Here is a 25,494-nt window from a genome sequence, read left to right on the forward strand (position 1 = left end):
AAAGCATGCCGACTGGCTGGGGGATATGCTTCTAGGTAACACTATGTGTGAACGAGACCTTGGGGTACTTGTGGATTGTAAACTAAACATGAGCAGGCAGTGTGATGCAGCGGTAAAAAAGACAAATGCCATTTTGGGCTGTATCAACAGGGGCATCACATCAAAATCACAAGATGTCATAGTCCCATTGTATACGGCACTGGTCAGACCACACCTGGAGTACTGTGTGCAGTTCTGGAGGCCTCACTTCAAGAAGGACATCGATAAAATTGAAAGGGTACAGAGGAGAGTGACGAAGATGATCTGGGGCCAAGGGACCAAGCCCTATGAAGATAGGTTGAGGGACTTGGGAATGTTCAGCCTGGAGAAAAGGAGGTTGAGAGGGGACATGATAGCCCTTTTTAAGTATTTGAAAGGTTGTCACTTGGAGGAGGGCAGGATGCTGTTTCTGCTGGCTGCAGAGGAGAGGACACGCAGTAATGGGTTTAAACTACAAGTATAACGATATAGGCTAGATATGAGGAAAAAAATTTTTCACAGTCAGAGTAGTTCAGCAGTGGAATAGGCTGCCTAAGGAGGTGGTGAGCTCCCCCTCACTGGCAGTCTTCAAGCAAAGGTTGGATACACACTTTTCTTGGATGCTTTAGGATGCTTTGGGCTGATCCTGCGTTGAGCAGGGGGTTGGACTAGATGGCCAATATGGCCCCTTCCAACTATGATTCTATACTCATGTAGTCTAAAACACATATTTTTAAAAACTGGTCACACTTCTAGGGGCTAATTTCTGTTTTTCCAAGTAAATTATCTGGTTTGAAGGTACAGGTTACACAGAACAAATGTGTGTATTACAGACAATCCAAGTTCTTCAGGACCACTACCCAGCTTGAAAAACTATTGCCTGGACACAGCTTTATTATACTAAACAAAAGGAATTTAAAAATTAAATCATCAAGGCACTCTTACTCCATATTACTGGGAAAAGGTCAGTTGCACTTTAAAAATTGGACCCAATATGTTATTGTTTTAAAGTGAAATATCTGTGTATGAGATAAGTCTTTGGCAAAACACAACCAGATGAACAGGGACGGCCTAAAGAAATGCTACTATTTTTACTCAGAGGAGGAATTAGCACCACATATTAATGTATTCTATGATTCTAGGACAGTATCTGAGCCATATCTGATTTGCCAATTGTTATCTAGACTCAGCTATCTTGCTTCTGTAACCCCACAGCTAGATTACTGCAATAAGCCTTTGTAAATTTATAGAATACTGGAAGTGGAGATTTTGGAACTGGGTATTTTTTGGAGTGTCCCAAGTTTGTACTATATCTCCTAATGAAACAATAAAACCAGGCTACACAGTGTTGGGGGGTATATACATTACCACCATACATATATGTGGAAAAAGGGGAACAAATACTACCCTCCAAGGTATATGCTAAAGACTGAGCATGATAAAGGAAGCATGAAATACTAAGTTTAATTTAAAGAAAGGAAAGTTTGGGAATCTGATTTGCTTAAGACCCTCACTGTATACAGAATCTGGTAGCGGAAAATTTGAATGTGTGGATGAGATATTTCACAATCATCCTCCTTTCTTCCCAGTGATTCCTTGCAGCTGCCCAGCTTGTTCCCACAAAGACCGTGGGAACTTCACTGCCCCAGCTCCCATTCAGGAGCACAAATCTGGGACGGATGAGGTGCACCAAGCCAAATGCTCCCCCGTGTGGGTGCAGGAAGAGGTGGGGCAACCTGCCATGACTAAAACTCCAGGCTGCAGCCCAGCATGAAACCTCCAGTGCATAAACGGTCTAAAAGCAAAATTGATGGTTAAATGCCCTTTATGAATGCTGTGTAGCTGATACTCATTATGGAGTTCACATGGAACAATTAATTAGAATCAAGGAAACAAACTTCTTCCAGTCATAATTAATTGCATTCATCCCCCAGGAGACTTAAGTGACAAATGGGACAGAATCTCTAAGAACAGAATCAGGAGTTTGCCTCCTGTAGCATTTGTTGTTGTTATTAGGTGTGAAGTTGTGTCCGACCCATCGTGACCCCATGGACAATGATCCTCCAGGCCTTCCTGTCCTCTACCATTGCCAGGAGTCCATTTAAGTTTGCACCTACTGCTTCACTGACTCCATCCAGCCACCTCATTTACTCTCGTCCCCTTCTTCTTTTGCCCTCGATCGCTCCCAGCATTAGGCTCTTCTCCAGGGAGTCCTTCCTTCTCATGATGTGGCCAAAGTATTTGAGTTTCATCTTCAGGATCTGACCTTCTAAGGAGCAGTCTGGGCTGATCTCCGCTAGGACTGACTGGTTTGTTCGCAAGAGTCTTCTCCAGCACCAGAGTTCAAAAGCCTCAATTCTTTGACGCTCGGCCTTCCTTATGGTCCAACTTTTGCCGCCATACATTGCAACTGGGAATACCATAGCCTTGACTAAACACACTTTTGTTGGCAAGGTGATGTCTCTGCTTTTTAGGATGCTCTCTAGATTTGCCATAGCTTTCCTCCCCAGGAGCAAGCGTCTTTTAATTTCTTTGCTGCAGTCCCCATCTGCAGTGATCTTGGAGCCCAGGAAAATAAAATCTGTCACTATCTCCATTTCTTCCCCATCTATTTGCCAGGAATTCAGAGGGCCGGATGCCATGATCTTTGTTTTCTTGATGTTGAGTTTCAAGCCAACTTTTGCACTCTCCTCCTTCACCCGCATCAACAGGCTCTTTAGTTCCTCTTCACTTTCTGCCATTAGAGTGGTATCATCTGCATATCTGAGGTTGTTGATATTTCTCCCTGCAGTCTTGATCCCAATTTGTGACTCCTCTAATTCCGCCTTTTTCATGATGTGCTCCACATACAAGTTAAATAGGCAAGGCAACAGTATACAGCCTTGCCGAGCTCCTTTCTCAATTTTGAACCAATCAGTGATTCCATGTTCAGTTCTCACTGTTGCTTCTTGACCTGCATATAAGTTTCTCAAGAGACAAATAAGATGCCCTGGTATTCCCATCTCTTTAAGAACTTGCCAAAAATTTGTTGTGCTCCACACAATCAAAGGCTTTAGTGTTGTCAATGAAGCAGAAGTAGATGTTCTTCTGGAACTCCCTAGCTTTCTCCATGATCCAGTGTATGTTGGCAATTTGATCTCTAGTTCCTCTGCCTCTTCGAAATCCTGCCTGTACTTCTGGAAGTTTTCGGTCCACATATTGCTGGAGCCTAGCTTGCAAAATTTTGAGCATAACTTTGCTAGCATGAGAAATGAGTGCAATGGTGCAGTAGTTTGAACATTCTTTGGCATTGCCCTTCTTTGGGATTGGAATGTAAACTGACCTTTTCCAATCCTGTGGCCATTGTTGAGTTTACCAAATTTGCTGGCATATTGAGTGTAGCACTTTTACTGCACTTTTCCTGTAGCATAGGCAAGGCCAAATAAAAATGTATCCCTTCCCATACTATACCACTCAGGTTTGGGCTAAAAGAACAGTTGTTTGGTCAGGTTCTGAACCTCAGCAGACTAGAGTTGCAGCATAATTGCCATAAAGAACTAGACAGAAAAAGTTCAGAACTAAACAAGCAGGAAGCTATTTACATAGGACTGAATTTTAGCTATCTTGTGACTGCAGCAAGGGGAATTTACCAGTTGTTTCTTGCCTCCATACTTCCTCATGGGTCCTCAATGTATTACTATTATTCGTGCTTAGAGCATGACCAAGGACCTGCACTGCATGCTAAAAGGTGCATATCCAGATCTCCATATATGGGATAGTGAAAGAATCAAGCATGGAGGGACTAGATTGTACCTTTGGTATTTATATAGTACTTTCCCAGAGTGTCCAAAGAGTTAGAATGACATATGTTTATCAGAGCCCTGCAGAGTTTGGAATTCACCTTAAAGTTAGTGAGTAGCTCTTCACATATGAGGAAAATTTCCAAGGTATGGCAAAACCCCCAGAGATTATATTCAATATAAAAATCTTAATTTTATTTAATACTTAATATAAAATTTAGAATAGTAAAATACACCAAGAACAAGAGACTACAGCTTTTGTAATTTTTTAACTGGCATCCATTAACATTTTGTGTAGAGTTGTTTTTTTCTTATAACTTTTATCATTCTAGTTAATTTTCTATGTATGTTTAATTGTATCATTTATATTTTGGTTTATTTTGTGCTATTATTTTTTCTGCCATCAATAACATTTTTAATATGATGTAAGCGCCCTTCCTTCTAAGACATCAAATATATCATTCAAACTACACTCAAGGCATCTTAGAAATTCATCTAAGTCTTCCTCTAAATAACTAGATATATTAGTTCCTATCCAAGTATCAAAGACATTATATCCAACTCCAAATCCATCAGGTACCACTGGTCCAAACCCACCATAATTAACCGCTGGAGTGCTTAATGTACTAGTTGAAATAATAATATGGTTTATATTTTTGTAGGCTGGATCATTATAAAAATCAGGCAAACTTCCACCTTTGACCTGGATAAGGTACTTCAAGGCAAATAAATGACGATCAAATCCTTGGCCTAGAGGGAAAAATGAGAAGGGAAATGAAGTGAGTATGGAAAACAGGTTATTAATTAAAATAAACTCTCATGATAAGCTTCTTAAAAAGTAACACCGCCACCTCTGGCCCGAACCAGTGAAGATTAAGCACTTTGAGAACCCAGAGATTTCAAAATGAGAGTTATGGAGTTCCTTAACATGATTCTAATTACCCTAATTTAACTCAGGGGCATTCCTCATTTATCCTGGGCCCATTCTGTACATGACAGCACACTTTCAATGCACTTTAGAAGTAGATTTTTCTGTTCTGCACAGGAAAATCCAGCTGCAAAAGCACATTGAAAGTACATTATCCAATGTGTGTGGAATGAGCCCTGGTCTCATTATGCACATGTGTTAAATAATGCAGTTTAATCCTATTGCAAAAGGACAATGTTACTTAGGTATCTAAATCCACCCACCCTTACTAAACAACTGATAGGAAATAAAAGTTGGAACCCACTGGGAATTAAAGGGAAGTGGTAATAAACTGGGAGATTGTCTTTATAATGAAATATTGTGAAACAGATTTTGGAGTTCTATAAGTATCTTCCTGTTCTCATAAACCCAAGACAGCAATCACCTCTTCTAGCCCCAAACCTGCTCACTATAGGCAGAGATTTATTTTAAAACCTGCTTTCTGTACCATTAGAATTTGGGGGTGGAAAATGGTGTTTCTATTTAATTATTGCATCATTTAGAACTTTCCTTTATGCCAATGAAGGGTTGGGGGAGAATCAACATTAAATTTTGAAGACAATGCTGTTTAGCCAAGGCTTGCATATAGATTAATGCTTCCACAGACACAAAGACTTTGCCCACTGAGTGTGATTTCTGTTTCCCCCTGCTCACAGCCACTCAAAATACAACCTGAAAAGGAACAGGTTTGGGGTGTGAGGTAATTCAAATTATATGGGGGAAAATGCTAATGCCTTTAGAAACATTAGTCTGTATCTAGTCCCCAAGTCTGCTTGTAGAATAAAAGCAAACATTCAGAATGCAGACTAACAAATAGGTATTGAAGATACAATTGTTATAGCAAGTTCATCTAGGACACACAATTCATAAAACATATGTTGCCTTTGGAACAACCACATCCAAAAGCCAGACATGTATACAAATCTAGAGCCATTTGTTGTCCACAGAACCTAGGAAGGCAGAGGACAAATGTAAAACTTATTTGACTGGAGGATGTGAAGCAGTCCATTTGGGAAAATAAATTCCCAGAGTTTTTAATGGCTTCTATGCAACATACATGCAGCCTTCTTCATCCTCTTGCACTGAACACAATTCCAAAATATTTTTTTTCCAAAATCAGACTTCAATTCACAAAGAAAGTGTAATGTTCCTCATTTCAAGGTATTTTGTACCCTTAATGCCCTTCATTTAGAGGGTTTCAATTCCAACATTTCAAATGCCGGGGTAAGAATGTTTAATGCCATGAACAGTTTGGAGAAAGCATATATATTCTGGTAATTAAAGTATTATTTAGTTTATTTCAAAAACAGTAAAGAAGAAAGGGAAAAAACTCAAAATCCAACAGCAAAAAAGAGAAAAAAGTATAAAGTAGAAACAAAAATATAACAAGAGTGGTGTATAATTTAAAATTATTCTTTATACATATGATCTTTTATTGTTTATTTCAGAACCTCAGTCTACCATTCCTCTATTAACAAATAATATATTTGGATCTATTGTGAGATTTGGACATATGGGCAACCTTAAACTTGTCTTTATGGGTCAAAGTAAACATACTAAAATACATTTTTTTTATCTAGGATTATTTATATTTCATGTATAAATCAGACTGGAGAGAGGTTTCATCAGACTGGAGAGAGGTGAGTAGCGGGGTACCTCAGGGTTCGGTGCTCGGCCCGGTACTTTTTAACATATTTATTAATGATCTAGATGAGGGGGTGGAGGGACTACTCATCAAGTTTGCAGATGACACCATATTGGGAGGACTGGCAAATACTCCGGAAGATAGAGACAGAGTTCAACGAGATCTGAACACAATGGAAAAATGGGCAAATGAGAACAAGATGCAATTTAATAAAGATAAGTGTAAAGTTCTGCATCTGGGTCAGAAAAATGAAAAGCATGCCTACTGGATGGGGGATACGCTTCTAGGTAGCACTGTGTGTGAACCTTGGGGTACTTGTGGATTGTAAACTAAACATGAGCAGGCAGTGTGATGCAGCGGTAAAAAAGGCAAATGCCATTTTGGGCTGTATCAACAGAGGCATCACATCAAAATCACAAGATGTCATAGTCCCATTGTATACGGCACTGGTCAGACCACACCTGGAGTACTGTGTGCAGTTCTGGAGGCCTCACTTCAAGAAGGACATCGATAAAATTGAAAGGCTACAGAGGAGAGTGACGAAGATGATCTGGGGCCAAGGGACCAAGCCCTATGAAGATAGGTTGAGGGACTTGGGAATGTTCAGCCTGGAGAAAAGGAGGTTGAGAGGGGACATGATAGCCCTCTTTAAGTATTTGAAAGGTTGTCTTGGAGGAGGGCAGGATGCTGTTTCTGCTGGCTGCAGAGGAGAGGACACGCAGTAATGGGTTTAAACTTCAAGTACAACGATATAGGCTAGATATCAGGAAAAAGTTTTTCACAGTCAGAGTAGTTCAGCAGTGGAATAGGCTGCCTAAGGAGGTGGTGAGCTCCCCCTCACTGGAAGTCTTCAAGCAAAGGTTGGATACACACTTTTCTTGGATGCTTTAGGATGCTTAGGGTTAATCCTGCGTTTAGCAGGGGGTTGGACTAGATGGCCTGTATGGCCCCTTCCAACTCTATGATTCTATGATTCTATGTGCTATTCCTTTTCATATACCCTATATATTCATAAAATTAATATTTCATTCCATATATATATATATTATTTATTTTTATTTTCTTATATTTGTGGTATTCCTTACAGCCTTGCATTTCTTTAAAGAAAATGCATCTCACATTTAGTGTTAGGAAGATTTGGTTTCCCTGATCTGTTTTTATAATCTAATATTGGTTAACTTGGGATCACTTTTCACAGACTACCTACTGTGGGCCCTTTTGGAGTCTTGTCTGGTACCCCTCTCTAAGTGGAATGCATTAGGATGTACATATGTACTTACAGCTAGAGAACTATGGCACATAAAGTCAAAATATAAATTTGATCAATTTCACATGTTAAATTAACATTGTGGGCCAATCAAGACCTAAAAATAGGAACATTTTTTAAATGGAAGTCTTGGACTATTAGAGGAATTTTAATGTTGGACCAATGACAGACTGTGATCATGTGTTTTATTGTTTTCTAAGTTGAGGTTTAGGTATAACCTGTCAACATCTGCAACATCTATTGGCATCTAAATGTGGCCCTGCTGTATGAAGTGTCCCTTTTGCTCCTGGAAACACTAATAGATGTAGAAAACAAACCCTATAATACTTTATAAATACTTGATGTTGATTAAGAAATATGATATGCATAGTTTGAGACATGAGTAGAATAAGTAGAAATGAGCAGAATATTTTGCTAATGCAATGGGATATGGCCTTAAAGTCTATACTACTCAATCTGTGGATCTTAACTTACAACTTACTCAGCAAAAAAGTATGTTTAGGATATATTGGACACCACAGCTAATTTTTATAAAGGATTTAGTAAAGTGTCTAATTGTTGGAATTGTAACTAGAGGGGCATCCCTTAAACAAATGCTTTGGACATGTCCAGTCATTTGTTGTTTTCTGGAAGTTACTACTCATGTCAATTTTGTATTAGAATCTTAATTGATGTTTGAGGATATATATGTACTTTTAAACAATCTGCCTAGCTCTTGGAGGCTAACTGAAGATCAATGAAAATGGAACCACCATGCCCTTACTACAGATAAAAGACTTGTATTACAACACTGAAGAGATAAATCTCTTGGAAATATTTTATAGAAATGTGTGGATCTGTAATTATAAAAGTTGTTATATGAACTCTATATTCCTTAGTAAGTTCTTCAACAAAACTAGGAGTAGATATTACTCATATTTCCATGTGAAAACTAAGGAAAAGACATTTTAAGAAAACTAATTTTCTTTTCATATATTCTGTAAGACATGTTAAACAGTAGAAATGTGATATTTTAAAAAGTATTTACATATTTAAAATCACATCTTGATTTGAAGTAATACATTTTGTGATAAAAATCCTACTTTCTTATAACACGTAAGTAAAATAAATATTTTATGTGTATATATACATACATATATATATATATGACAAAATGTTGAAAAGACCTAACCTAGTGTAGCTTCCAGCTGCAAGCGTCTATGGTACTTTGAACATTCATCAATTATGTTTCTCATTTCTTCAATGCTATGCTTTCCTCGTTCATCAATAAATGCATTTGCACACTTTTTTGTGTGCAGAGATGTTGGCCGAATTGTTTCAGTACGACCATGCTTAAAAGCAGCAGTGCTGCATGCTTCATAGGAAGGAACAAATTTTCCATACTGGCGATAGGCAGACATCTGACATGCAAGCTGAAACACAGCATCTGGGCTCATTTTTTGACTCACTACAAACTTTTTTCCAAAATTATTGTACCTGAATGCTTTAAAAACTATTTTTTCCCTTTTTTCCTCAAATTTCACACGTGCAGCACTTATAGCAGATGTTATTGTGTGTCCCAATTTAAATTCCAGTTTGTCACATGATGTAACAAACAAAGCTGGACTGGAATTTGGTACAACAGCAGGATGCTCTGTACTGTCTCTATAGACTTCGTTAATAAAACGTAGAACTGCAACTCCATCTCCCCAAGAATGTTCAAAATTTACTCCCGCAGCGCCATCACTTGTGATAATCAGACTAAAAGATTTGTCAAACCAGCGATTGAAACCATATCCGTGAAGCATACAATGGGAGAGTTCAATTTCGTCTTGTGGGGAAGCATCATCTAAACAAAGACAAAACACCGCACTGTCAATTTTCTTGAGGTTTTCTTCATTACCTTTTTGGACCAGTAATTGCCTTACTGTGGCCCAAGTATTTCTGTCTTCAGTTGTCAAGTAAGAAAGTTCAAGTGCAGGCAACCGATCAGCATCATGTATTATCTGTGTTAAATGAGCCAGGATTTCCGATGGATGTAGAATATTACCAAAAGGATCCAGTACTTCAAAAACATAAAAATGGCCATTTCTCATGACCAACAAATGTCTTGCAAATTCACTTGTGAACAGTGTATCTTTGTTTAAATTAGGAATTCTGGTACTGTTGAAGAGTGACCTATACTGTGACATGTCTAAAGGATAAGAATTCATCATATATGCTCCATACCAAGACACAGAAGGTGGAAGAATACGGAGAAAATGTCTGAAAATTTTATTCTGACCCCATTTAGGGTTCACATAATATATATCAGGCCGCAAAAAGTCATTCTTCAGGGAATTAAGAAACTTTAAGGATGATACAACCAGGTTTGTTGCTCTTATTACTTGACAGTTGTATTCTGGTTTTGGATCAGGATTTAAGGCAATAAAAGGGTTGTAGTTAAAGACAATTGGATCTCTGGCAGAAAGATACATATCATACCAGGGCCCTAAAAAATAAAAATGTAATTCAGTTATTAAATACATTGCATATAGAATGTTGTATTCTAGACATAAAATAAACATTATTTAAACATAATACTTATCAAGGATCAGATAAATTTCTATTTCCAGTTTGAAGGTAGATGGGTCATATAAATACAATTCAGATACTATTTTTAGGTTTGAGATAATTATTTTAACTGATTTTTTATCTTTTCCATGAGACAGGATGTAAAGAATGGTGGAGACATGGAATCTAAGCCTCCAGTTGCTGCTGTCTTAGTTCTTGGTCACTGTCTTGAAGTGGCTAAGGATGAACAAATTAAATCTAGATAAGTAGACAATGTGGGTTGGAAAAGTTAGTCTTGGGAGGGACTAACCTACATTAGATGGGGTGCCACTGAAGCTGAGATTCAGTAACTTGGGAATACTTCTGAGCCTGACCCTATCCATGGAGCAGCAGGTTGGTGTTGTAGATAGCGGCTATCTATACAATTTCATAGAGAAGACTGCTATTTGTTTCTAATCTAGGACAAAATGAGATAACATAATAAGTATGAGCAGAAGTTTAAAAAAGGTAAATCTACTTAGTAGAGATACATAGATCCATTCACGTCGCCATTTTGTTGATTTGCGGGCTTTTTATTTTGTATTTGAATAACATCTTAATTGCGACTTCCTTATGTTGAGTGTGTAAGAATTACATTATGAGTCTGTGGAGGACATTACATAAATATCCTTCTGGTAGAGCACTCAGCTGCAGTCCCAAAATGAGGTAGAATTCTTACAAAATCATTTAAACCAGGCTTTCTCTCTTACACACACACATTTATTGGGTGATATAACTATATATGATCATGTCAGCCCATCCAACCCCTTCCACATTGCCAATGATGGGCCTGGAGGGGATGGGAAAGGGAGGGGCCTCAGGTGGGCATGTACACAGCCATGTTTTCCAACCATATTCTGCATGATTGCACCACTTCTGGGGTTTCTCAAAGACTGAAGAATGCTTCAGGGGTTTCTCAACAGTAAAAAAGTTGACAAAGGCTGACTTAAACTACAACAATATGTGATATGGCATTAAAATAAACAAACCCAGCAACTACAGGCAACATGGTATGTAAAGAAGTGGCCCTAGACTGATACAAAAATCAACAATAATATAAAAAGAAAGAACCCTAACACGTTTAAAATTTGCAAGAAAATAAAAAAACAAACCTGATATATAACTTGTATGCTTACTATTCCTATCGTGTTCAAGAAGATCACGGTGTAAGATCATGCCCATTTCATTTTCAAATTCTCTGGCAAGTTTTTCAGTATGTCTGTAAGTACAAAATATGTTAATTTGTACATATCCCAACTGTAATATTCAGTTTTCATATGTATGGTAAATAATATTTAACAATATCACCCCACACATACACAGAAATTAATACAGGTTGTACATAGTTCAGCTGAGTAGCTGTGAGTTTGTAGTAGTAGAATAAAATTCAAGTCTAGAAGCACAAAGACCAACAAATTCCAAGTATACGTTTTTGTTAGTCAGAGCTCAGTTCAGTGGCTGCTTCTATGCCTCGGGTGACTAAATGCACAAGGCACAAGAGAAAAGACCCATCCCTCCCACGAGTCCTCTGACATGGGTAGAAAACTAAAGAGAGACATCAGTCTCTCACAACACAACTGGCATTGGAAAAGCAAAAGCAACAAGAAAGACTTCATTTGATTATGTTCTGAAATTATTTCAGTTAGACAAGATTCCGCCTCCCTCTTGCTTGAGTTGAAATTTTTAGATCTGAGAAGCCAGGCCTTGGCTATTTAAACCTTGCTAGCAAAACGTGGAGCCACTTTTAACTGAATTTGTATTTTGAGATAAGATTCAGTTCGAGAGACAAGCCAAATATTTATTGAAAGAATGTATCAGTATACTAAAACAGAAATAGCACCTTAATAGTCCAAGAATCTATCTCCCCAAAAGTTCCATTCTCAAGTTTTTGCCTCTTTTTTAACAATGTACTCTCTTATCTCTCAGTTCCATAGCAACCAATTTGGCATTGACTCTCAGACAAAATAGAACACCTGTTTGCTCTCTGCACAAAAAGAGGTGCAAGCAACTCAGACATTAGTGCAACTCAGCGTTCCCCAATTCAGACAACAGTGTTTCCCATTATCTTTAAAGCTAAAGAAACTATCACAGCAAGCACCAGAAGCTAAAGTCACCAGATCAACAGGTGATCTTACACCAGATCTTACTATGTTTGTGTAGAATATTCAGGGAAAGTCTTTTTAATCACTTTATTCTGTGCTTTAGAAGAGCCATCCTCTAGAAAAGCAAGAATAAGTGGTATCTGCAAATTCAGTTACATATAAGTACAACAGAATCCCAAAAGTCCTTATTCAAAACCAAATCTGACTAAATTAATTGGAACCCACCCTCAAATATATGTGTACTAGATTGCAACCATAGACACTTTACAGTTGGGTATATATGCAATTAAGTCATAGTGTTAATGGAAAAGGCAACTTTGGAGAAAGAATTTAAAGGAAAAGCGAGAAAGGCAGCACCATGCAAGTTTCCCATGAGAATGTTCCAGGTATGTGATTTAATATAATCATTTAAGGAAGGAGGATTTTGGAGAGCAGGACGCTGAAATGGAACAATAACTCTGTCTCAGTCCCTTGCACAAATAATCTAGGTATATCATATAAAAGATGTGAGGTTCAACATGCAACCCCCTCTCCAACCTTTGCAGACAAAGCTTTAAATGCTCCCTCCCAGCCTGCAAAGGTAGTGGGGGAGCATTGAAAGGGAGCATGGGCCATGTAACAGCAGAAGATGATAGCTACGTGGCTGTCATTATCTGCTGTTTTGCGGCCCACTCTCCCTTTCAATACTCCCCCCTTACCTTTGCAGGCTGTTGGAGTATAGAAAGGAAGAGTGGGCCAACTAGAACACATTGCATTTTTTTCCTGAAGTAATGACAGACACGAGGCTTCCTTCTCTCTCTGTGCTAGCCTGCTCTGGAGCTCAATCTTTCCTGTTAGCTCAGGAGCTTGATAGCAGGCTAGCCTTTTATTTGTTTTATACAGCTCAGAAGAACAGACTTCACAATACACATGTCAGTGGACATAGAGGTTTGTCAAGGTTTATATTTATGTACACATTCCATTGTTATAAAGTTTCAAGATGCTGTTTTGCTTTTGACCTTCAACACAGGAAGATTCTTCCAAGATCAGCTAATTCCAAGAAAACCTATCTTTCTGGTGATTACACAGAGATCAGAGACTGAACTTTTGACCCTGCCGCAGTGCCTGGGTTTGCCCAACAGTGAAGAGCAGAGACAAAATTAGGCAAATCTTTACATTTTCCACAATGGTATTTACCACTAGTCTTTTATATAATTTGCAAGTGTCATACCTGTATTGTTCATCATTCAATAGTGGCTTCTGAGCAGCTAAATATCGGTTGATAGTATCCTCTAGTTTTGGAATCGGCAATCTAAGAAATTAACAAATTTATCATCACCATTACAAACAAACCAGCAAAAGTTAACACAAAAAATTACAAGTCTATTTGCCCATAAATACCGGTATTAGTAATTTATGCTACAGTGATACCTTGCAAACAAAAGGTTACCTTGTTTTCTCTGCCTTATTGCCTACAGATGATTCTTACTTGGTACAACTGAATGACCTTTAAAGGCAAAATGGAAGGACGCTTAGTCTGCAAGCAACAGTTGCAGAGTTATTTTCACCCCTCCCCCAATTTGGGGGGGGGGCAGAATGCCAAGAGAAGTGTCTTCGGAATTTGTTCTTTTTAGGTCATTGTGCAATGCAGTAGTAAACAATGTTTCTAAAGAACACCCAGTTAACAGTTACACATTGCTTTCTATAAACTAAAAAGCACCCTGGGGGAAAATAACTTCAGAAATCTATGAATTTTGCCATTGGGTTGTTTTCACCCCAGCCCATGGAACATATTAGGTGGAAAAAAACAGTCCAGGAGTTCATTAAGAAAACTCTGACCCAAGAAACAATTTTAAGTGTTCTGGAGAGATACACGTTCATGACGAGATGAAGTCCCTTACTGATAACCAGAAGAATATTTCCTCACCACAGAAAGACACATTTGTGAGGGAGGAAAATCACCCAAACTATATGGGCCTGGAGGAACATTGTCCATGGGGTTACGATGGGTCGGACATAACAACAACAATATGGGAATTTGGCTTAAAGTAGAAGTGCGTCTAGTTAAGGCTAAGGTCTTCCCAGCTGCAATGTATGGCTGTGAAAGCTGGACCATAAGGAAGGCCAAGCGACAAAGAATTGAGGCTTTTGAACTCTGGTGCTGGAGAAAACTCCTGTGAGTTTCTTGGACTGCAAGGCGAATAAACCGGTCAGTCCTAGAGGAGATCAGCTCTGACTGCTCCTTAGAAGGCCAGATCCTGAAGATGAAACTCAAATACTTTGGCCATGTCATGAGAAGGAAGGACACCATGGAGAAGAGCCTTATGCTGGGAGCGATTGAGGGCAAAAGAAGAAAGGGACAACAGAGAATGAGGTGGCTGGATGGAGTCACTTGAAGCAGTAGGTGCAAATTTAAATGGACTCTGGGGAATGGTAGAGGACAGGAAGGCCTGGAGGATCATTGTCCATGGGGTCGTGATGGGTCGGACACGACTTCGCACCTAACAACAACAACAAAGAAATTATACCCAAATGCAGTAAGAGTAAGTCTTTTTTCTTTTTAACGTCGCTTAAGGGTTAACACAAGAGCCTCTTGTGGCGCAGAGTGGTAAGGCAGAGTGGTAAAGCTCTGAAAGCTTTGCCCATGAGGCTGGGAGTTCAATCCCAGCAGCCGGCTCAAGGTTGACTCAGCTTTCCATCCTTCCGAGGTCAGTAAAATGAGTACCCAGCTTGCTGGGAGGTAAACGATAATGACTGGGGAAGGCAAACCACCCCATATTGAGTCTGCCATGAAAACGCTAGAGGGCGTCACCCCAAGGGTCAGACATGACTCGGTGCTTGCACAGGGGATACCTTTACCTTTTAAGGGTTAAAGGACTGGAGCATCTTCCCTATGGCTGTTAAATTATTTGTGGATTTTGCAAATAGAGGCCATGAGAAGTTCCTAAAATTTGTGGAGAAAATAAAGTCTTTCTCATTCTTTCATAAAATTATAATTTACACTTAAGAACAGACATAAGGCTTGGAGATCTGTGATTTCTTCCATTTTTAAAAAAAGAATAGCTGCCGAAGCTTTGTGGAAATGTGGTTTAATCTTCTTCAGTTGTCTCATTTTCTAGCTGCCAGCTCCCCTTCCACCAGGAACTGTTACTGGCCCCGCAGAGGGAGTTATCTGCATACCTTCACAAGTAGCAAGGCATTGGATTGAGGTTAAAAAAATGTATGTGGGATTAGGGCTAGAAAAAAATATCCCTCTCTCTGAGCTTAATATGAATTGGATCTTCCCACAGGAGCTATTTCCGCTTAAAAATGAGGAAGTGCCATTCACAGATCTTCCAATCAGGTAAAGATAAAGGTATCCCCTGTGCAACCACCGAGTCATGTCTGACCCTTGGGGTGATGGCCTCTAACGTTTTCTTGGCAGACTCAATACAGGGTGGTTTGCCATTCCCTTCCCCAGTCATTATAATATTATATTATATATAATATTCATTTGCAGGGAGTTTTTACACAAAGGACTAATAAAAAGCCAGTATGAAAGCCAATGGTTAAAAACATTGGATTAGTATCTAGAAGATCCGAGGTTCAAATCTATACTGGTGCCATGGAAGTGTGCTGGATGATCAGTCACTCTTTTAGCCTAACCTACCTCACAGGGCAGTTGTAAGGATAAAATGGAGGAAAAAATGAAGCTTTGGGTACCCATTGTGGAGAAGGGCAAGGTATAAATGAAAGAATTATTAAATTAAAGACCTCTACCTGCAGTCTGAAGTAGCACAGCCTATTATATCACCTTAGCAGTCTGCCTCCTCGTTCTGCTGTATTCTTTGACTGGACTTCTGAAATCTTTTTACAAATATTAGATCACTGGTGATCTGGCATAATTTTCCTTCAATGTTTGCAGTAGTTGGCCGGCAGATCAAGAAGCACAAGACACTCCAGGCTATGGCACAAAATACTCTGGCAAACTGCACAATGTTGATGTTTGTGGATTGGGTTTGCTACAGAAATTGTTTGCTTTAATGTGTTTGTCTCTCCATGGCATTGGAGCTGCTGCTGCTGATCTACGTAAATCTGGCTGCACACTTCTTAAGAAAAATGACAGTATAAAGAACCAGGTATCACAGTGTGAAGAAAGAGATAGATCTTGGTCAGATCTTTTAAATACTTATGCTTTGTAAGAAACTTTGGAATTATTGTTTATTGAACAGATGTGTATATATTTGGAATTTTGACTATTTATTGCAGGGATAGACAAACTGCGGCCCTCCAGATGTCCATGGACTACAATTCCCATGAGCCCCTGCCAGCAAACCCCTGATTTATTGTATACCATGTGTGTAGTATAGCCAGGAGATCCTAGGATTGTCTGGCAGCCAGACAAGACACCTTCAAAGGTGGTTTGCCATTGCCTGTCCCCATGTCTTGACACTAGCATTCCTTGGAGATATGACTGCTAGTGTTCTTTGGAGGTCTCCCATCCAAATACTAGCCAAGATCAACCATGCTTAGCTTTTGAGCTCTGATGAATCAGGCTTGCCTCAGCTATCCAGGTCAGGACCTTTGGAATAATTATGCACCATGCCTCTCTATTTTCCTTTTAATTACCTTACAATGTCATACCTCTAAGTGTTCAGATTGATAGTGGCTTTCTATCTGAATGCAACTGTTTGGGCTCATTGTTTGAGTGTCATATATATAACAGTGCGTGACTACTGAGCCTCCAGCCATTAGGTCTGGTTATCTATTTGAATTACACAGCTACGGCTTTTACAATACTCTGAGACACTAAATAGTTCATTAAAGTTTTAAGTGTCGTCAGCGCACTAAATTCAGCATGTGATAGAAATAATTTTTATATTTTATTTAAAAGTGAAACTTTCTCAAGGGACAGCAGTAGAGGTTTCACAACTGCCCTTAGCAGGCAAGGAATGCTGGTGCCCTTCCTACCTACATCCCTATTGATGCCACCGGGGTCAACATTTCAATTCTGCAAGTTGCAAAAAGTATATTTATTAAAAGAGAGTGCTGTTACTGGCGTTTCTGCTGGAACAGAGAAAGCAGAAGGGCCAACCTTCGGCTGGCAGAAGAGGGGGCGCCCTTGGCGGGGACAGGAAGGGTGGCGGTGGGGGGTCCTTTCCACTTCCCTCCTCTCTGGCTCCGCTCCCCGCCCTCAAGTTGGAGAAACGAAAAGGAACCTGGGCAGGCTGTCCTGGAAGTGCATGGTAGGGATGGTGCTGCGGTGCACGAAGTGATGGTCCGTGTCTTGTTCCGACACGATGCCCTCCGGCTGCCCCACGGTCCGCCAATACGCTCGGCGGCCGACCAAGCGAAGCAGAGCGGCGACGCGCCATTGGGGCCTCGCCCGATGCATGCCACGCTGCTGGGAGCGGGGCGGGGGAAGAGACTGGGCGAGGCGCGCCGGCCGCCAACCGATGCCCGCCGGCACGCGCTTCTTCGAATGGCGGCAAAACGGCCGGGGAAGGCGGCGGGGGAGGGGAGGCGGCCGAAGCCGGGCCAACACGCGGCGCGAGAGGCCGTTGCCATTCTGTGGACGGCGGGCGAGGCGGAATCCTCCCGAGCCCCCGCGCTGCAAAGGGAGCCGGCACCCGGTGGGCCGAGCCTTTGTTTCTGAGCCGCTGGGGTGGCCAGGCCGCGGATCGCCAGATGTCCATAGACTACAATTCCCACGAACCCTTGCGAGCTCATGGGAATTGTAGTCCATGGATATCTGGAGAGCTGCAGTTTGGCCAGCCCTGGGTCTCTATCGTTTCGGAGAGGCGAAATGGGACCTCGTCTTTGCACGGCTTGTTTCGCCCTTCCTCCAGTTCCTGCTAATATTGATGTGCATTTTTTATCTAGAATATATTTAAGAACCCACAGGATTCGTTTCCACGTGTCACTGAACTCGATATGCGGTTTCTTTCCACCAGGCTGGGTGCAAGGCCAAAAAAGCCTTGGCCCTAGTTGAGGCCAGTCTCACGTCTCTGAGGCCAGGGACCCTGAGCAAATTTTGGTCCATAGATTAGCAGTCTTTGGGGGATGTAGTGGGAGAGCCGGTCGCACAGTGGTGATGGTCCCAGACCATTTAGGGCTTTAAAGGTCAAGACAATATAATGAATGTAATCCAGTCTCTAGTATTGTTTTAAAGAAGTTGCTTGGGGCTCCAAAATCCCCATATTTCAATATGATTATTTAGTGGAAGTGGACTGCTGATGAAGACTTTGTCAAAATGCATTTAGCCCTTTGTTTTATACTAACATAGTATTTTAATCTACTTTATTCATTTGTGTTAGTGCAGTTTGAGAACAGATGCTCCAGTAGGGGACTAAATAAGTCATGTTTCCAAAATTCATATCCCCGAGTCAAGTTACTTTTAGAGCCTATGACACCCTGACACCCCATAGCAATCACTGTGGTCCCCTCTTCAAGACTTGCAATTACTTTGGGTTACACTGTCTGGGCATCTGTGTAACTTAAGAGAAATATCACCAAATGCATTAATATGTGGTGCTAATTCCTCCTCTGAGTAAAAATAGTAGCATTTCTTTAGGCTGTCCCTGTTCATCTGGTTGTGTTTTGCCAAAGACTTATCTCTTACACAGATATTTCACTTTAAAACAATAACATATTGGGTCCAATTTTTAAACTGCAACTGACCTTTTCCCAGTAACGTGGAGTAAGAGTGCCTTGATGATTTAATTTTTAAATTCCTTTTGTTTAGTATAATAAAGTTGTGTCCAGGCAATAGTTTTTCAAGCTGGGTAGTGGTACTGAAGAACTTGGATTGTCTGTAATACACACATTTGTTCTGTGTAACCTGTACCTTCAAACCAGAGAATTTACATAGTACCTAAAGCTATACATGGAAAAACAGAAATTAGCCCCTAGAAGTGTGACCAGTTTTTAAAAATATGTGTTTTAGACCAGTGGTCCCCAACCTTTTTATCACCGGGGACCACTCAACGCTTGACAATTTTACTGAGGCCCGGTGTGGGGGGGTAGTTTACTCCTCTACTCTCAACCACTGCCCTAACGCTCTCTGATCGCTATGGTAATGTTTAAAAATCCCTTCAAAATAAGATACAGACATGCCACAACAATGAACATAAGGAACATTTTATTTTCATGGACATTTTAACTCATGACAATGACAAATCAATGGGAACCCTGAGCTTGTTTCTCTGCAACAAGATAGTCCCATCTGAGATTGATGGGAGACAATGACACCTGAAGTGTGTTGTAAATGGCCGGGGGGGGGGGGGAGAAGGCATCCTTCGTGGCCCACCTCCAATTAGTCGACAGACCACATGTGGTCTGCAGCCCACAGGTTGGGGATCGCTATTTTAGACTACATGAGTATGTTTTAAAAGCCTTGTGTATTTAGTCAGTGGTTGAAACTAGTCTTTTGTCTTCGTTACTCCATCAGACCTTCCTGACTCCACTTTTTAGTGTCACATTTTTATTTCTTCAAGGCAGATATATCTGCCTTGACTTTCCTCTTTCTTGGACTTCCTCAAAATGTTTTCAGAAGTCAAGCTGGGGTTCAGATTTGAATTACATTCTGAATGTGCAGACCAACTTTTTTTTGTCATTTTCTCAATCTTGAAGATGTGCATCCTGTTTCAGTGTGTTATATCCAGAATCTTACAAAGTGAACATGTTTGCAAAGTTCATCTTCCCAATTTTCCTAGCCCTTGGCAGCACTTGTTAGGAGACAAGATATAGGGCTGCTGCAGGGAGAAGAAGGTAGGAGAGATCTGTTTCTACAGACTCTTTGATGCAACCTACTGCATTTTTCCTTTTGCTTCCTGTTTTGAAATGAAGGGCTGAGTTTGGTTTTAAAATGTAGTTTAATTCTGAGGCATGCTTTGTGCTACATCTTTAGGGAATTTCTTTTTTGCCTTTGTCTGCACGATTGAATGCCTATTTGTTGCTCCAGGCAGGTCACTTAAAAAAAACCCTCCCATCCCCAGGAGAAGGGAGAGGGAGGCGGGTGTGACGGCAGGACATTGGAGGCAGAGATAGCACTTCTTCGCTTCCATAAATTTTTTTATGGAGCCTGCTGGTTGCTCTCTGGTAGGTGGGTAGTGCTACATATGTTGGTGAATCCGCTTTTTGGGATTCACCAACTAGTACTTTAAAATGGAGTATGTAGCTGGCTGTTTACTGCTCAGCCGCTGCATGTTGGCGATGTCATGTAGAGGGGCCAGAATATAACGACTATGTAAGGTAAGTATCTCACTAGTTTTAAAGGGTGTGGAAATCCCCATAGTATTTGCAATGTTGTATGACTGCTTAGCACAACAGGCCAGTTTTTGTTTCACTCTTTCTACATAAGTTTTTGCCCTGTGTTTGATACTATTGGAAAACAGGCTTGTTTTCTGATTCCCCAGCGCATTGTAGAGCATTTGTGTACCTATTGGGGTTTCCTTGTTTTTTTCCCAATCCTTCCCAAACATTAGTGCAAAATGTTGAGAAACTTCACAGCAAAGCCTGGATGAATGTAATTGCAGGTAAGAAAGTTCAGATTTTCTGGTCTTGTCCACACCACACTAATTTTGCCTGGTCCATTTACCCACCATCACTAAGCCTTTTTCAGTTTTTTTAAAGTCAGCAATTGAATTCCATTATAACATACAACAATTTGTTATCAGGTCCTTTGAATTCTCAGCTTTCACTTCTTTTTTAAAAAGTATGTCTTTCTATAAGGGGAGGCATACCTTTGCAATAAAAGGAGCTAGAGAGTGTTTTTTAAATACAAAAGCTAAGAATTCAGAGAACATGGTAACTCAGATTTCAATTGCTGATTTTACAAAAAACAACCTGAAAAATTCCTGTTCGGGGATCTGTGTGTGTGGGGGGGAGATGGCCACTGCTGTGACTGGAAAGCCTGCCACGTGGAAGCCCTGTTGCCTATTGTGCTGTATTGACAACTCCAGCCCTTCAGGGAAATGACACAATCATGTCCTCATATGGAAAACTCTTTGTTAATTTAAAATGGAGGTTTTCTTACTTGAGAGCTGACTTGCAGTGTTTTCCTCTGAGCTTCCTCACATCATTTTCCATTTGTTGTCATAGAATCATAGAATAATAGAGTTGGAAGGGACCTCCTGGGTCATCTAGTCCAACCCCCTGCACTACGCAGGACACTCACAATCCTATCGCTCATCCACTGTAACCTGCCGCCCCCATGTGGTGTACTTCTGTGGTTGTCCTTCCATGGTTTTGTCACTGTCTTTCTTTATTTTATCAAACCAGATCAAAGCTGGTTTGAGAAAGCATTCAGAATTTCCAAGGAAAACAGGTAAAGTCAACAAATGGAAATGTAAGGAAACTTGTGCATATTTTTGTACTTTTTCTTTTGTCACTACAGATCTTCAAGAATTTTTATACAGAATGATCTGTTTCTGAAGCTATATACACATTAACAGTAGACAGTCATATTTCTGGCCAAAATAGGTATGTCTAGGGAATTTTGGGGTAAAAAAAATCAGTCTATAAAAAAGAAATATGCTTGTGTCCACAAACTTACATTCTACTTTGTGTAGAGATCAAGTTTTGATGCATGCACATTTTTTAATTTTAAAATGCATTTTACAGTCAAATGTAGGATCTAATTTAGCCTGCCTGTTAATAATCAAACATCAAAATGTAGAATTTAAATTATTTTATAAAGCTGTTTAACAGGTCTTCTGTTGTTTGAGTGAAAGGTCTGAAATGTTTGAATTGAGGTCATTTCTTTCTAAAGCACTGATGTCTCTGATGCCTAGGGCTGTCTGTTTTCCCACATTTGGGAGCAACTGCAAGTGGATTGGCTGCCAGTGAGCTCATGTATTTATGTATGATTTCAGGCAAGTAGCAGCAGCAGAAACGTACTGCGTAGGCTTCTTCAGTTGGGTAAGATGCAGCTGCTACTGCAAAATTGCTTTGTTTCTCTGTTCTTTTACTTGACTGTATTATATAGGTTCTGCAAAAATGCTGAGAATCTCTCTTCCCAATGTGGGTGTTAAAAGCCTTTGTTGGTAGGGTTTACTGACGTCACAAGGCAGTCCTAAACTGGGAGCTGCTGAGTTTATATGACGATTTCATGATCAGCAGCAGCAGTATGCTGTTGTCACAAAGCTAACCCTCATTTTGATTTGCAGAAGCTGGACTGCTGAATAGGATGTTGCCGGAAACGACCCAGAGCCACTGAATATGCGGCAGGAGGGCACAAAAGAACCTTGGGAAACAAAGGAAAAAGAAACACAGCAGACTTCGGATTTATAATGCAAGCTGCTTTTGTGGGACACCTAGCCACTTTGTTCTCCTGCTTTTGGATTTAAGATCATGTATGTGGCTCATTATTTATTTCTTAATTGTTTAATGCCTGGCAGAAAAATGCCCCTTGAAAAATAAGTACTGTAGTGTTTTTAGTCTTTTCTGGAAAAAAAATTAGTCATAATAGATGCTTGATAACAGTAAATTAAAACAATTCATTTACTTATAGGTCCATTCACATAGTAGCATTTGGAAATGAAAGAGGTGGATGTTCTGAGGATGATCAGCAGAGTAGTCTGATCTGGACTTACCTTGGGAGAAGTGCTCTTGTTTCAGAGGCTGACAGCAGTTTGTTGCTGAACTCTGCCAACTATCTTAGAAATCCTTCATTCACCGAGTATCAAGCCCGTGTTTTTGGAAATGTCAGACTGGTGGTACATGACTGTCCTTTCTGGGTAAGAAACTGTAACACAAAACTAATAGACTAATCTTAAATACAGTTGTTCAGGGCTAATTTGCAATGAGTTCCATGGGACTCATTTCTAGTAAGTATGTTTATGACTGTAGCCTTAGTCTTGTCAGCACCCAGTTCTGTATATATGTTATTAAACTACAGAAACAGTAGAAAAAAGAAATGGAAGCAATGCATAGTATACATGAAATAATTTCAGTCTAGTAAATCAAATAGTCTCTTAGAAAATCTTGAGAAATTTTATTGAGCAAGACAATCATCTGTTGTTCCTCTGTTTTCAGAGAATAAGAATATTGTTGAGGACTGAAAATCTTATTTCTGCCTACAACTAGTTAGCTGAAGCTATGGAATAGAACATGGGTTGGCCGTAATAAATTATAGCTTTGAAGTTAAACTAATTTTCTGTGAGACTTTCAAATGATTGACATGTGTTTGGTAACAAAGTTACATGCTATATTACCTCTTTGTTTTTAATATTTTTGAGAGCCAAAATTGCTTCTTCTAGCGTTTTTGGAATTTGGAGATTCATCTTTCTGTAACATTTTGGTAAAAACTTGGGAATATGAATGTGGTATATGGTTCTGAGATCTAGTGGGAAATTCTGTTCATTCTAATTTCATAATGCTTAATGGGATTAAAAATTCTTATGGAGATCATTCTCTTTAAATATATATGAATGTTTTTTAGCACTGGCCTTCAGCTGATGGGCTATGACCCACAAGGGAGAACACCTTGATGTAATGGAGGTTGTACCAACAGCATCACTACCCCCATTCTACATGTACTTCAAAAAGGAGGATGGGTTTGGGGAAATAAAAATATCAAAACAAGTCAAAATGTAAAAGTGGGCCCCAAGTTGATGCCTGTATTTCTGTAGAAGTCCATAAAGGTTGTGAGACTACAAGCTTTGGTAGTATCTGGGTAAATGAGGTGTTGCTCATTTTGAAGTTGTCTCTGGTTATAAAAGATGTAATATAGATATGTCATTAGCAGAAATCTGTTCTTTGTCTGGGGAGTATTGTTTGGACCTTTTCTTAAAAGGGATTGCCATTATGTGATTGCCAGCAGCACTATATTTCCATCTCCATGTAAAGGAAGGTAATTGGTGTATTCTCATGACATTACAGTGACAGCTGCAGTTGCAGAAGGCAAAATAGTATTTTCCTAGCAATTGCACAGAAAGTTCTGTTTTTCAAAAACTGATATAGTATTCATGTCTAGATGTGATTCTGCAACAGACAGGCATTCAATTTCTCAGTCCAAATTATCTCCGTAGTTCAAATTGTTTAAAAGGAACAATGTTAGAGCTTCCTACCTGGTCCTCTCATAATCTCAGAATAGCCTTTACTTCAGTTTCAAACCATGCCAATGGCTTTGCCAGCTGCACATTATTCCCAAATGCCACTGGCATCATGTTTTTTTGTATCTGCAAAGCTTTAGTTCCAATCACATTATATTTTATCCTATTATTTTATATACACCCCAGAATAAAATTCCTCTCAGTGCTTTTTATGGGCTTAAATTCATCTTCAGATTCTGAGAAACTGCTCTTTTTTCTCTCTGATGTTGTTCTATTTATATCTTACAGAGTCTCACTTTTTGCTTTTGCAGCTAAGAAAATATGAGGTATAGCTGTAGCTAAAGGGGGCAATGCTGTTATTTGACTAGTACCTTCTGGTTGGACTATTTTAATGTTTTAAACTGTCTTAACGTTTTTAGTTGTTTTAATATTGATATATGTAATGCTTTTTTGCTATATGTATCAGATTGTAATGGCCTTTGGCCACAGCCAATAAACTTTATCACTATCACTATCGTGTAGGTGGCCTGGCAGACGAAACAAGTGACTAATCAGTGACTAATACATATTTCAAATTAGGGACATGCTCAAGATCCCCTTTTCAAAAAAAAGAGGACATGCGATCTTGAATTATTTCCTAGATGCATCTTCACAACCACAAATATAAAGGAGACCACCCAACATGAAATGTGCATAGTGTGAATACAGAAGGATTGTTGAAATTAACTGTTAATTTTCTGCATTGAGCATTTATAAAGACACATGCTAAGATTACTGATTATATATTGTCTGCATAAGCAAACATGGTTGATAATTAGCAGTCAGCATTACTGATTCAAACAGCTCTATATTTTATGTCTGGAACATGCAATCCCTCATAAAGTAAACCTACTTCTGCTCTTTACTACTTATATTGGAAACTTATATTTTGTGCATCAGACTTCATATATGTTCTTTTGACCTAATGAACTTGAGCAGCAAATAAGGAGCCTTTATTTCTTTATGGAAAGTATGATGGAGAGATACTTGGCCGCTGCTCATATAACCTTTGGGTCTCTTATTCACCAACAAATAGATGACTACATTTTCTTTTATTGTGGTCAAAGGTAATTTAAATAGAGTTAGTCCATA

At 39.6% G+C, this 25,494-nt stretch overlaps 2 protein-coding genes and 1 long non-coding RNA gene across 14 annotated transcripts in view; 2 read left to right on the forward strand and 1 right to left on the reverse strand.

Moving 5' to 3' along the window:
* The first annotated feature begins 574 nt into the window (after nucleotides 1–574).
* Nucleotides 575–6,404, forward strand: LOC143842454 (uncharacterized). Its single transcript, XR_013233125.1, has 3 exons — nucleotides 575–982; nucleotides 4,460–4,576; nucleotides 6,345–6,404. It is a non-coding gene; the product is annotated as an uncharacterized LOC143842454 (long non-coding RNA).
* Nucleotides 3,966–17,842, reverse strand: LOC143842451 (carnitine O-palmitoyltransferase 2, mitochondrial-like). 5 transcript variants are annotated; one of them, XM_077347650.1, is made up of 6 exons: nucleotides 13,779–13,861; nucleotides 13,560–13,640; nucleotides 11,384–11,466; nucleotides 10,519–10,665; nucleotides 8,848–10,146; nucleotides 3,966–4,547 (listed from the first exon to the last, which is right to left on the reverse strand). In XM_077347650.1, the coding sequence occupies exons 4-6, from the start codon at nucleotides 10,589–10,591 to the stop codon at nucleotides 4,213–4,215; spliced, it is 1,707 nt and encodes a 568-aa protein (XP_077203765.1). In that variant the 5' UTR covers nucleotides 10,592–10,665; nucleotides 11,384–11,466; nucleotides 13,560–13,640; nucleotides 13,779–13,861; the 3' UTR covers nucleotides 3,966–4,212. The 5 variants fall into 5 exon arrangements, with proteins under 5 accessions (XP_077203765.1, XP_077203767.1, XP_077203764.1 ...); XM_077347652.1 differs by having other exon boundaries at nucleotides 10,523–10,665; nucleotides 11,360–11,466; XM_077347649.1 differs by having other exon boundaries at nucleotides 11,360–11,466.
* Nucleotides 17,440–25,494, forward strand: part of RHOBTB3 (Rho related BTB domain containing 3) — a 50,109-nt gene continuing 42,054 nt past the window's right edge. Inside the window, exons 1-4 of one of the 8 annotated variants that reach the window (XM_077347654.1) lie at nucleotides 20,794–21,790; nucleotides 22,102–22,228; nucleotides 22,477–22,662; nucleotides 22,821–23,046. In XM_077347654.1, the coding sequence (XP_077203769.1) occupies nucleotides 22,661–22,662; nucleotides 22,821–23,046 (228 nt within the window). In that variant the 5' untranslated portion in view covers nucleotides 20,794–21,790; nucleotides 22,102–22,228; nucleotides 22,477–22,660. Of the gene's footprint in view, nucleotides 17,554–17,830; nucleotides 17,941–20,793; nucleotides 22,354–22,476; nucleotides 22,663–22,820; nucleotides 23,047–25,494 lie in introns of those variants that run through there. The other 7 variants (XM_077347655.1, XM_077347657.1, XM_077347656.1 and 4 more) reach the window with 7 other exon arrangements.

The sequence above is a fragment of the Paroedura picta genome, chromosome 7 (assembly GCF_049243985.1).
Source record: "Paroedura picta isolate Pp20150507F chromosome 7, Ppicta_v3.0, whole genome shotgun sequence".
In the NCBI taxonomy this organism is placed as follows: domain Eukaryota; kingdom Metazoa; phylum Chordata; class Lepidosauria; order Squamata; family Gekkonidae; genus Paroedura; species Paroedura picta.